Source organism: Melitaea cinxia, chromosome 27 (genome assembly GCF_905220565.1).
Source record: "Melitaea cinxia chromosome 27, ilMelCinx1.1, whole genome shotgun sequence".
Classification (NCBI taxonomy): domain Eukaryota; kingdom Metazoa; phylum Arthropoda; class Insecta; order Lepidoptera; family Nymphalidae; genus Melitaea; species Melitaea cinxia.
In genome coordinates this window covers 5,127,666-5,140,561 of record NC_059420.1, presented here as the reverse complement: position 1 = coordinate 5,140,561, position 12,896 = coordinate 5,127,666, and the positions used below count along the sequence as shown (strand labels likewise).

Below are 12,896 nucleotides of genomic sequence, written 5' to 3'. Positions count from 1 at the left end.
CTGCTCCGCTATACCGATATTGTGATAAGCTCTTTGCAAGTCTAATCTAGTGTATATTTTTTTATTAGCTAATAAGTATGAACAATGCTGTATATGAGGTATCGGATATCTATCCGGCTTAGTGATATAGTTTAAACGCCGATAGTCTCCGCACGGTCTCAATTCTCCATTTTTCTTGACTACTACATGAAGTGGAGAAGACCAGCTGCTCTTGCTTGGTCTACATATTCCCATATCTTGCATCCTTTGGAATTCAGCCTTTACTTTTTCAAATTTATCCGGTGGTAAAGGACGCGGGCGCGCGCTAACAGGCGGCCCGTTTGTTTCTATATAATGGACTACAGAGTGGCGTGGAGTATCCTTAAAACACATTGGCTTAGTGATATCGGGATATAACGCTAATAGGTCACTGTACGGATGGTTTGAGTTTATTGTTGTTATTGTTCCTTGACCATCTAATTTCACCGACGTTATAACAGATAAATTCGTCACTTCGTCTATTAGTTTCTTCCGATATACGTCTACTACTAATTTATGGTGGCTTAAAAAGTCTGCACCTAAAATTGGTTGATTCACATCTGCTATAATAAAAGACCAACGGTAAGGTCGCCGTAAATTTAAATCTAAAATAAGAGTTTTTACACCATAGGTTTTTATTTCTGTCCCGTTAGCTGCATAAAGTCTGTACTCACTACACTTGTAACTACAATAAGGTTTCTTAGTCGCTGGAATAACTGAAATATTCGCACCAGTGTCCACTAAAAAATTAAAACCACTGTTTTTGTCCATAACACATAGGCGTTTAGAAGTCGTAATGGTGCTAATCTCCGCCTCCGATTGCACCATACTTAGTTTCCCTGATTATTCTTATTCCAAGCACACGGCTCTATACATTTCTTTGCTCTATTCCGATAGCGATAATGATACGAACAAAGCCAATCAGCACTATCGGGCGCACGCCGTCTCATATTACGCTGTCGCGATGTAGACCGAGAGCGTGCGCGACGAATGTGATTTCTAAATGTAGATTTTTTTGATTCCAAATCATTAATTCGCAGATTTAATTTAGCTATTTCGGCCAAAATTAAAGCTGTATCATTAGAACTCGAAGTGTTGGCCCTTATTTCCGAAATTTGTTGTGACCTTGACGTCTCCATTACCTTGTCAGCGATCGCGGCCAAATTTTCTAAATTCTTTACATCTGTAACCGCTAAAACAGCTCGTACTGAAGCAGGGAGGTGTCCTTGCCACATAATGGACAGGGTTTCATCGGGAATTTTATCTCTTGCTAAATCCTTCATTTTACGCAGTAATTGAGACGGTTTTTGATCTCCCAATTCCATTTCGCTTAGTAATTTTTGAAATTGGCGAATTTCAGACTCTTCGTAAACTTGTAATAAGCGTGATTTTAGCGCTTCAAATTTTTTAGTCTCGGGCGGCTTTAATAAGATATCACTTACTTGTTGAATCACCTCCTTGCCTAATTTGGCGACAACCAAGTTGTATTTCGATTCATCGCTCAGCTTCTGAGGTCCAAGGATTGCATCAGTTTGTACAAACCACAATCTGGGTTTATCGCACCAGAACTCCGGAATCCTCGACGAAACTGTTATCGACGCTAAACCGGAGGAGTCATTTTGCATTGCTGCTCCTGATCCTGAACTGTTGGAGCTAGTCATAATTGAAGGTTCTTGTGTCGGGGTCACCAAATATACCTTTGCTTTGAGGTATTACTTATTTATTTAATATTAAGTAAGGTGCCAGAACAAACCACTAATCCAATTTCACGTCTTTTTATTATGCGTTCTACAGAATGACTGAAGGTACAGAGATCTTACAATATAAACACTTATCCTATTACAAAATACTGTTACCAAATTTGAACATAAATTAGAACGTTACTTAAATAGGTATGTGCACACGGCACACATGGCACGTAATCCGCGGATTTATTTTTTTCTTTTAGTAGTGCTTGTACACCATTGTAGACTCCGGCCATATTAGCAGCGTTGTCATATGACTGTCCCCTGCAATTATCCAGTAGTAGTCCATTTGTTTCCAAAAAGGCTTGTAGAACATTAAATAAATATAAGCCAGTATGACTACTAATTTTAATGAAAGATACACATCTTTCATACACTTTTCCCCGAAAACAGTATCGTAATACAATAGCAAGTTGGTCATCGTGAGACAGATCTGGGGTTGAATCCATCATAATTGAATAATACTTTGTGTCGTCGTTATTTATTTCAGTTATAATTTGTTTAATTATCTGTTTACCCATAATCTCAATTATTTCCTCATATACTGTTTTTGATAAATATGATATTACAGGGTTTGGTCGCAGCTCTCGTTGTTCAATATGTTCACGTATGAATGGGTCGAATTCTGCCAACAGCTCTAGAGCACCCATAAAATTACCATTATGTGGAGAACCAAATACTTCCTCGGAACCTCTAAGTGCTAAGCCTCTTATACTCAGAAATTTTAGCACTGCAATAACCCGTTTTAGGACATTGTAATAATATTCTGTTTCTTTATTTAATTGCTCCTGAAGCTGCTTGTCTAAAACAGACTTATTTTCTTTTCGTGTCAACCACACTAACATTGAATTCTTATGTTCATTAGAATTTTCGTGATTTTCTAAACAAAATCCTATGTGTTTCCAATCAGAAAATCCGGTTGTGTATTGAGAAGGAGTTTTAGAAAAAAGTTTGCAAGTCAAACAAAAAACAGTACCAACCCTTTTTGAATAACATAACCAAGATCTTTCCAGTAATTGGCCATTTTTCATTTTTCTAGTGAAATACCTATTTGAAAAAGATCTGTTTTGTTCTTTATATTTCTTCATTGAAGCTGAATATATATTCTTCGGATCTTTATTTTGAAAGTCAGTCATTTCATGTGAGAGGACGAAATTAATAAAATCATTATTCAGCAAATCTGGCCACAAGCCCACGTCAACATATTTCTCAAACTCAAACTTAATATTTTCTAAATTTCTTTCCACCTCGGTATCGGTATTACCTCCCTTTTGCTGAACACCAATTTCATTTTCAGAGGAACCAGAGGGTTGCTGGAAGTCAAGATATTGCACATTTTCATCGTTGGTATTTTTTTTCTGGTTTTCAAAATCTTGCATATTTTCATCACTTGTATTTTTTTCCTCGTTTTGCGATTTTTTGCTGCCATCGGTTAGATTCTCTTCGCATAAAATACCTTCCTTTACGTTTTTGAATGGATTTATAGCTATTTCATTCGCGTTTATATGTTCCGATTTAAAAAAAGTTTCAATTTTTGCGCATTTATTTCTTTCTTGTTCTCGACTAAACTGTAATTTTCTTTTTTCAGCTCCACTTTTATATTTTCTAGCAGACATATTGTAAAATAAGATATTTTTCTGAAAATAAACAAACAACTGGATAGAACTTTTAATTTTAATACCTACTTTGTAATGAGTGTAGCAATTCACAAATTATAATTAAATATCGAACGAGTTTGATTCATTTAGTTTTGAAAACTGAAATAAAAAGTCATGTTTTATAATTCTTTTTACTTACCTACTGCCTATTAAAAGCAGGAAGTCTAGTTATGCTGAAGACTTTCAATTTTAGTAAATTAAAAGAAAGGTCCGGTCCTTATAACTTTTAAGTTATCTATTACTTAGTAAACTAAACACACGCACTAAACACATTTCTAACAATAACAAAGTCAATTCGTTAATATAGTCGACTATAGCAGAAGTGCGGAAAAATAACAAAATTGCGTCGGGCGATAAGCGGAGGGAAGTCCACAGTAATAGACACTACTATACACGGAATACACCGACTGAAAACAAGCGACAGGGAATTCCCCGTTCCGTTTGATAGATGCGCACTCGGGTTGATTGATCGCAGTGTTGCCAACCTCATGATCGGATTTTTTAAAATTCTAGATAATTTTTATTATTGACAATATCGTCTATTGGTTTCAGTTCGGTTGGGGGCCCTGGGCTGCAGCCCAAAAAGCCTTTAAGTAGATCCGCCCCTGCGTAAGTTGTATCGTTTGTTGATCAATCAACCTCAAAACTTTAACCATGGATATCTCCATAACTATGGGGTTTTGAAGTGTGAAAACCGTGTGAAACCGTGTGAAAACGTTAAATTAACGTGTGGAATGTTAAAATTAAGTGCGAAATGTGAAAATAACATGTGAAAACTATAGAATGGAGCATGAGTATCGAAGTTGTATCGTTTGTTGATTTTGGAGTCGAAATCGTTTTTATTTTTAAAATAGCTTATAAAATGTGAAAATAACGTGTGAAATGTGAAAATAATGTGTGAAATGTGAAAAAACGCGTGTGAAATGTGAAAATAACGTGTGAAAGGTACGAAATTCTTCTTCTAACCTCAAAACTTTAACCATCGATATCTCCATAACCATGGGGTTCCGAGGTGTGATAGTGGTACCAGGGGTAGTGTCCCCCCCCTCCCCCCACGGTCCCGAAATTCGGTTTTACCTAATCTAAAGCTTTACCAAAGTCAGTATTAAAAAACTGCAACTCTTAACTTAAATTTATATCCTTCAAGCACAGAGCCACCGCGTAAACGTGTCGCCAAGTGCTGAGCCGGACTCATACAAACCGAGCGGCGCTACTCCGCACATTTGCGGGTCCGGCACTCCGCGCTCACCCCGCACCCCGCTAATATAAGCTAGCAGCGAAGCTGTAAAGGGATAATCAGCCTTCTTAACTAAAAGTCACAATATTATACTACTTACGAAAATAATCACTTAAAAAAACACCGTATTTACCGTCGTACCGTCCACAGGTTCAACAGACGATTGTACCTATGTACAGTAAAATTATTTTTTTTGTTTTTATGAACCTTAGCGTACCGCAGCGTATTAGTATGTAAAATTTTTGGCAGACAAATTGTATTAACTTTGCCTTTGCCATTTACATAAAACGTAGCTTCATATTAGGTCTCTACATCAATGATATATTCTATGTATTATGTACACCAAGACAGTATGAAGTACAAAATACAATACCTATTTGATTATATGTATAATAGCTCATATTTTTATTTTCAGAACATTTGGAGTGTGGAAGCGATGCTTCCCAGTTGTGGCACTAACAATGCGTTTATAACGTAGTGCGTATAAACGTATGATTGCCCACGGGTGGAACGATATTTTGGATAAATGGAAAAATACTTTTTTTCTAATTTTAAATTGGAATAGGAGCAAAAATATCCCTCTCATACACACAAATAACACCTATGTTTTTTTAAGAATTTTATTTTGATATTTAAAGTCTCCGCAAGGGGCTTGAAATTTGAAAAAAAAAGAAATAAAATTGCGGTCTGCTTTTTAGGCATTTATAATTATTGATAATGATGTTTTTTTTGTTTCTTTAAACTGTTAAATCAAACTAAAATATCTATATTTAAAATATTTATTAACAGGTTCACTGTCCACAGCCCACACATGGGCTGTGGACTATCCACAACCACCAGACCACAGCCCATATGTGGGCTGTTTATTCATACACTTTCTATGCTTTTTTGTGAGGTTGGACTTATAAGGTTTGGAGTTTACAAAAGTGGACTTGATAGAACAAACTATAAACTATTAGAAAAGTATCGGGACATGAACGTTAGGCGTTTTTTTGATATTGTAAAACTAGGATAAAAAATGAAACCAAAGGAAAGGTATATTTTAATTGTTTATTCAATAATGTGAAAAAAAAACAATAGGGTAATGTAGGAACGATAGCAAATAAGATAAAAAAAAAACTAAATCTCTACGTATGCGCCTGTGTGAAACAACTTAGGCAATAAGACTTCAAACACGTATTGCAAATCTTCGAAACTTTCTTTGCTTTATTAGCAGGCAGGCAGGCTTAGGCAGCCTTCGGTGTCTCACCATTCGATGTATATTGTAACATCCCGCACATCTACGTCTCTTATTTTTCAGATCTTGAAGGGAATGTTGCGCTGGAGTTGGTTCTCGTGATGAGCTTGACATACTGCTTGAAGATTGCTGGGATCGCAGGACATTTGTTGGCACGTGTGTTTGATGTGGGTCAATTTTGGGAGCATGTAAAATTGAGCACTTCTGTGAAGGGTTTAATTTGTTATATAAATAAATAGAATTTATCAAGGCCACGCCAAAAAGTACGTCAACTTCGATCTTTATGTACCATGTAACAGTCTTTCTAATTGGAGAATAAAATCTGGCAAGTTCGTCGGCGAGATCGATGCCTTTTTTTCTTTGGTTATACTCCAATATCATGTTTGGTTTCAAATGTGGGTTTCTATCAGAGGACATTGACTGTTCATCGCCATGAAACGTAGATATCATTAGTACGTCTCGTTTGTCTTTCCACTTGAGTACAGTTATGTTATTGCGTTGAGCAGAAATTTGCTCACCTTTCTTGAGTTTTTTACTTATGACCAGCTGAGGCAGATTTTTACGATTCTTACGCAATGTGCCACAGAGATCAGTTTTTTATGGCAAAGCAAATATTCCGCCAACGGGACACTTGTGTAAAAGTTATCGGCTATAATAATTCTTCCTTCGCCAAGTATTTTCTCACAAAGCTGAATTACTACGCTTTCTGGTTTATCTAAACCAGGATACTGTGGATCCTGTCCAGTATAAACTTTATACTGCCAGACATATCCATCGTCAGTTGTAGCCTTATAAATTTTAATACCGTATTTATGACTTTTGCTCGGATTATATTGTCGCATAAGTAATCGACCTTGAAATGGCACCATTGATTCGTCGACGACAACGCACTCATTGGGAGTAATTAGTTTTCTGCAATTATCCATAACAATGTCTATCAATGGTTGTACTTTATACAACCGGTCATTTGGGTCCCTTTCGGCGAAATTGTCGACAAAATGCCAACAACGCAAGATTGCCACAAAACGTTATGTAACGTTATACCACATGTTTATTTTGTGCATCAACGAATAGTAGAAAAAAGGATCAGTCTTCCAGTACGATTCCAGAGTTGGAAACTTGATAATTCCAGTTAACATGTATATGCCAAGAAATTTTTTCATTTCCGCGTTGTCAACAGGTTTCCAGCGAGACATCCGACCACTTCGATTAGAACCCATTGTTTGTTCGGCATAAATGTTGGTTTGTTCCGTCATCAAGTTCAGCACATTGTCATCAACTATTGTACAGAATAGACTATACAAATTCGCTTCTTCAGGTATATTTTCGGTTTGAATAAAATCGTGGTAAAGTAATGGCTGCCGAGATAATCCCTGGACTCTGTAATTCCAACCTTCTTGTTCGTCTTGCCTTTGTAGAATTTGTTCATAATGTGACCTATCATCACTTCTATCAGCTGCATCATCAGCTTTTGAAGAAGATCTAGCGACATGGCTACGGGGGTTCACTGGACTGTGGCTGTGTTGGGTGGTTGGTGACGATGAATGTTGACAATTATCAGAAGACGCATTAGAGGCAAGACACAAAGAGGTAAGAAAAAACCGATTATCTCACACCCGTAAAAATTCGAGGACGAATTCAAACAAAGACTTGATGAGGATTCTCTTGTTGACTTCTGACCCTCTCATTTCATCTAAAAGAAAGGTTACCGCAAATAAAACCAATAGAGTAGATAAGATATTCAAAACTACCTCATACAAGAACAAGAGCAGTCTTCGTCTTACGAAACAGACATAAATCTAGATATAGGAGTTAGCAGCGATGAAGATTCCTTAGAGTCGGATTAGTTCTAGTTGTGGTAACTGCTTAGGACGAAGATTATCGGATATAATTTAGTTTGGCTATTTTGGTAGATGAATTAAGTTAGAATGAATATTGTGTTTTTTTTACCTTAATTAAGATAAATATAATTTTATATTTAATATTGTTATCAGATTAAAGAAGCTAAAAATTATTATACTAGACGAAATTAACAAAATTATGTACGAAATATAGTTTATTACAGCATTAAAACTGTGTTATGATTTTTATCCATCGCGCCATACATTTCACTGCACTGTGCGGTCTGTAGAGAGACTTCCATATCAGTCCACAGACCGTATGTGGTATGTTCACACGTACAATTTCTAAGACATCTGATACTATGGACGTGAGAGGAAAGTCATATTTAATGCGGACTTGGCAGGACACATCGTAAGGATTATAAAAAGTGCTGGGACTTAGGGGAATACTCGATATTTTTTTTAAAGGGTATGAAGTTAAAAGTGTCTACAGAGGGACATAAAAAATTTTTTTTCGAGGTTTTATTGTTCAATTACTTAGAAATTAGCTAAGCATTGGGTAAAAAAGTAACAAAAATATGGGATTTGAATAGAAAATTTATTATATAGAATAAAAATTATATATGAGCTTTTTGAAAACATTGCAAACAATAAGGTTTTGTGAAAATATTGCATATTTGCGAAAGTCTTTGTAATTTACCGTCTTTCTTATCCAGCATTTGAAGATGTTGTGCTGGTGATGGCGAGATGCTTTGACGTGATGTGCCTGCAACTGAATTTTGCTGTGGAGTAGCTACAACCGGAGCCGGTATCTGTGCCATGTTTACACCCACAAGTTTTTTTACAATATCTGTTTGTGCTTGTAGAAGAGAACATTTATTTTGTGGGTTCAGTTTTTTGTAGATATACAGCGCATTTATTACGGCTACCCCGAAAATAACATCAATAGCAATCTTCTTGTACCACGAAAGACTTTTACGAATTGGAGAATAATAACTGACTAATTCATCAGAAAGATCAATGCCTTTTTTGCGGTTGTTATATTCTAGAATCATATTAGGCTTCAGGCGTGCATTTCTCCCAGTAGTCATAGTCTGCTCATCAGCGTGGCAAGTTGAGATCATAAGGATATCCCTTTTGTCCTTCCATTTTAGAATTATTATATTATTCCGCTGAGCGGCGATATGCTGTCCACTTTTGAGCTTCTTTTCTTGACTAATAACGGCAGATGTTTGCGGTTTTTTCGCAAAGTGCCACAAAGATTTGTCTTGCGACTGAGCAAGTATTCAGCTAATGGTATACTTGTATACCAATTATCTGCTATAACCATTCTCCCTTGGCACAAAAGCTCTTCATACAGCTCAACGACGACGCTTCCAGGTTTATCCAGATTAGAAATTTGGGGATCCTGGCCAGTGTACACTTTGTATTTCCAAACATACCCATCATCAGTTGTGGCCTTGTAAATCTTTAGGCCGTACTTGTGGGTTTTATTTGGGTTATACTGGCGAAACAGTATTCGCCCTTGAAAAGGGACTATCGACTCATCCACGACAATGACATCTTTTGGCGTAAGTAGTTTTCTACAGTTTCTCATTACAATGTCTATAACTGGTTTGACCTTGTACAAACGATCATTTCTTTCCGCCGTATTGTCTACAAAATGCCAGCAACGCAATATTGAAACAAAACGATTGTATGACATTTTCATCGTGTGCATCAGCGGATGATAATAAATAAGGTCTCGTTTCCAGTAACTTTCTAATGATGGAAATCTAATTATACCAGTCACTAAGTAAATGCCCATAAATTTCTCTATATCTTCCCTGGTAACAGGTTTCCAGCGAGTCAAACGACCACCAGGAGTAGCAGCAATAGATTGCTCAGCGTACAAGTTTGTCTGTTGTACCATCAAGTCCAGGATTTCATCATCAACCAATAAGCGAAATATCGTAAAGACATCGACATTTTCAGGAATTTGGTCAATATGTAAAAAGCTTTCACTAGTAAAATCTTCACGATGCAATGGCTGGATGTCATAGAACCAACCTTCATTCTCGTCATGTCGTTTCATGTCGTAATCTGTAGTCGGTCTTGAAAAAGAAATTCTTGGAGCAGAATTTCTCGGAGTTCGAACAGATGTGTTTATTGCAACGCTAGTAGCACTATCGCTGGAATCTGAATTCGATAGTGCAGGTACATAACTTGCCTGTGTTCTAAACTGAGACTCACTTGGAAAAAAATCTGGATCTGCCACATTGTCGTCATCATACAAATTTTTCACACTATCCGATGAATTTGACAGAATTTCTTCTTCATAATCACTTTCTTCTAATATTCTCGTCAGCTGTTCGTCGGTAATCGCTTGTTTAATTGTATTTGGAATACTTAAGTCAGTAGGTCCACAGAGTGGACTGATCGGTGATGCGACGGAAGTTATCGGAGAATAAGGGTTTGATGAAGAATTTTCATCAAAAGGGGGACTGCTTGAGGAAGTACTAAGACCACTAACACTAGTATGTTTGTTTAGGCTCCTTAATTCATAGTCGGCTAAAATATTGAATACTTTAGTTTTCGCTTCTACTCTTAAAGCAGGAGTAAGTTTTTTTAGCACTGTCCCAACGTGCGAGCAAAACGATGTAATACCATCTACATTTTCCTTGTCCTGGGTTGACTGAGGTGTGAGGGCTTGAATTTGGGCACGCCTTTCAGCGTCCCTTTCTTTCCAGTAGTTGAGTAGAGCCGCCTGCATGGTACTATTTTGATTTTGTTTCTTTTTTTTTTCAATACGCTTCCTGTAGACCTCCCTGTTTTTTTGTTTCTTTTCTCATCATCAGCAGTTTCTTCAACGTCTACCTCTGTTGCACTCGATGGCGCATTCACCATTATTATTCCGCTTGTTCCTTCGCTATTCATTTCTATTTCGTTAGGTTCCACGTTAATGTCTTTCTCTTTATTCAAAAAGCTTTCATCATAATTTGATACTTCATTTTCGCTATCATTAGTATCATTAGTTCCCTCAATATTACATATATTTGATACTTCATTTTCGCTATCATTAGTATCATTAGTTCCCTCAATATTACATATAGTTTTTCTTTCAGTGGGAACATTTTCCAAAAAAGTTAGTCTTTCCATTAAAGGCCATTTTTTTGACTTGCTGCCGGCTGCTGATCCAGTTGGTAATTTATTTTTGCACTTAATTCTTTGATTGGAATCTCTGATGCATTTCCAGCGTTTTCTGCAGTCATCACCTAAAACAGATTTAAAATTCATAGTATAAATATGTTGTAGTTATATATTAAGAAGTCTACTTTAAAACATTTCTGGAATAGGTGGAACTGTCCAAATTGTTTTGGAGCAATTGATCGCAAGCACGTACGTATTAAATGTCCGAAGAACAGTGGATCGATGTTTTTTAACTATAAAGACTACTATTCTACTGTATTGTTGGCTATTGTAGACGCAAACTGCAAATTTATTGCTGTTGACGTGGGCTCATATGGAAAGGAAGGGGACAGTGGTATATTCAAAAAGTCAGCTATGGGCAAAAAAATTATGTCCGAACAATTTAATGTGCCTCAACCGGCAGCCTTACCAGGAACAGATATCTTAACCCCACAATATCTAGTTGGCGATGACGCGTTTGGATTAGACGTCTACATGATGAAACCCTATTACAGAACTCATATTAGAGGCGATCGTGGTAAAGCGATTTTCAACTATCGCATCTGCCGAGCAAGACGAGTCACAGAGAATTCTTTTGGACTTCTTAGTCAGGTTTTCCGAATATTATATTCACCTATAGCAATTAGACCAGAAATATGTGATGACTTAATTACTACACTATGTTGTCTCCATAATTTATTAAGGGATGCTTATTTAGAAAAAAAAAGGAATACCATATTACAGTTACGACAAAAAAAAACAAAACCAACAGAGAACATGCTTCTACTGACACGTACGGGAGGATTTCAGAACATAGATTGATTTCGAATCAGAAATATCCTTAAAGATTACTTTACCTCAGAAGCTGGAAAAGTCTCATGGCAAGAACAGTCCATAAACAGAATGAACTAGAGCAGGTAGGTATGAACACGACGCACAGCAAGCTTCATTTGTCATTTAAATGTTTAATATTTTAATGTAAAAACGTGTTATTTTATTATTAATAATTGTTGCTATTTAATGAAACAACTTTTTTCGGATTTTATCGCGGTTTATTATTATCTTTTGATTCCCGACGTTTCGGATACTTTACAACAACCATGGTCACGGGGGGACTGAGGTGTCAGACGTCCCAACGTTACAAAGTTATTCGAAACTACCCGACATACATCAATATCTTATATAGTCCTATCTACGCAGAATGTGCTAATTGAGTCTTTAATCTGTGGTGAATTATGCTTGGTTTTTGATTTAATTATATTAATAATGGGGTCCCAAGCAGGTGGTAATTGCCAGCCATCTTCTCTATTGAAATTTGGATGTTTTTTAATTTCAATAGCCTCACGGATCATCCTTGGTTGGAATCGGTGTTTTTTTGCGAGGATCTGTGGTTTATCGAATCTAATATAATGGCTAGCTGTGTCTAGACTGTGTTCACAGATTGCGGACTTAGTATAGCGACGATGTTTTAAGTCAGCTATATGTTCTTTAACGCGAGTTTTAATCGATCGTTTTGTTTGTCCTATATAAGAGAGACCACAGTCACCATCAAGCTTGTATACTCCTGCATCTTGTAAGGGTATATGACACTTGACAGATGGTAAAAATTGACTTATCGTTTTTGGCGGCTTGAAAAAAGTTTTTATAGAAGCTCGCTTTAAGATGAAGCCAATCTTGTCAGTGACCCCTTTCATAAAAGGTAGCACAGCAGGTACTCGTTCGACGGTGGCTGGTTTCACACGTTCATAAACCGCGATAAAATCCGAAAAAAGTTGTTTCATTAAATGAGTAAAATTCGCGTAAACATTAGAAAACAATTGTTGCTATTGTTATTTATTGTCTTTATCGCATTTGTTGAACTGCTCGAGCAAAAGTTTCGCGAATATTTTGATCTAGAAATAAATATAGTCAATGTTGGCAACGAAATATTTAAATTTATTAAAGATTATAAATTTGACATGCCATGTGTGCTCCCCGTGATATTACCTACTT

The 12,896-nt window shown here is 36.6% G+C and overlaps 3 protein-coding genes across 3 annotated transcripts; all 3 read right to left on the bottom strand.

Annotated features, from left to right (window-relative positions):
- Positions 1–848: 848 nt before the first annotated feature.
- On the bottom strand, positions 849–1,679 carry LOC123666900. The gene has a single exon (XM_045600920.1). The coding sequence runs from the start codon at positions 1,677–1,679 to the stop codon at positions 849–851; it is 831 nt and encodes a 276-aa protein (XP_045456876.1).
- Positions 1,680–1,870: 191 nt separating this feature from the next.
- On the bottom strand, positions 1,871–3,983 carry LOC123666899 (zinc finger MYM-type protein 1-like). Its single transcript, XM_045600919.1, has 2 exons — positions 3,561–3,983; positions 1,871–3,400 (listed from the first exon to the last, which is right to left on the bottom strand). Exon 2 carries the CDS (start codon positions 3,377–3,379, stop codon positions 1,871–1,873), a length of 1,509 nt encoding a protein of 502 aa, XP_045456875.1. The 5' UTR covers positions 3,380–3,400; positions 3,561–3,983.
- A 4,912-nt stretch (positions 3,984–8,895) lies between these two features.
- Positions 8,896–10,488, bottom strand: LOC123666898 (piggyBac transposable element-derived protein 4-like). The gene has a single exon (XM_045600918.1). The coding sequence runs from the start codon at positions 10,486–10,488 to the stop codon at positions 8,896–8,898; it is 1,593 nt and encodes a 530-aa protein (XP_045456874.1).
- Positions 10,489–12,896: the final 2,408 nt, after the last annotated feature.

Bases quoted from the DNA above. Each gene is read 5' to 3' on its own strand.
- LOC123666899 (XM_045600919.1), bottom strand. From the start codon at position 3,379: ATGTCTGCTAGAAAATATAAAAGTGGAGCTGAAAAAAGAAAATTACAG.
- LOC123666900 (XM_045600920.1), bottom strand. From the start codon at position 1,679: ATGACTAGCTCCAACAGTTCAGGATCAGGAGCAGCAATGCAAAATGAC.
- LOC123666898 (XM_045600918.1), bottom strand. From the start codon at position 10,488: ATGCAGGCGGCTCTACTCAACTACTGGAAAGAAAGGGACGCTGAAAGG.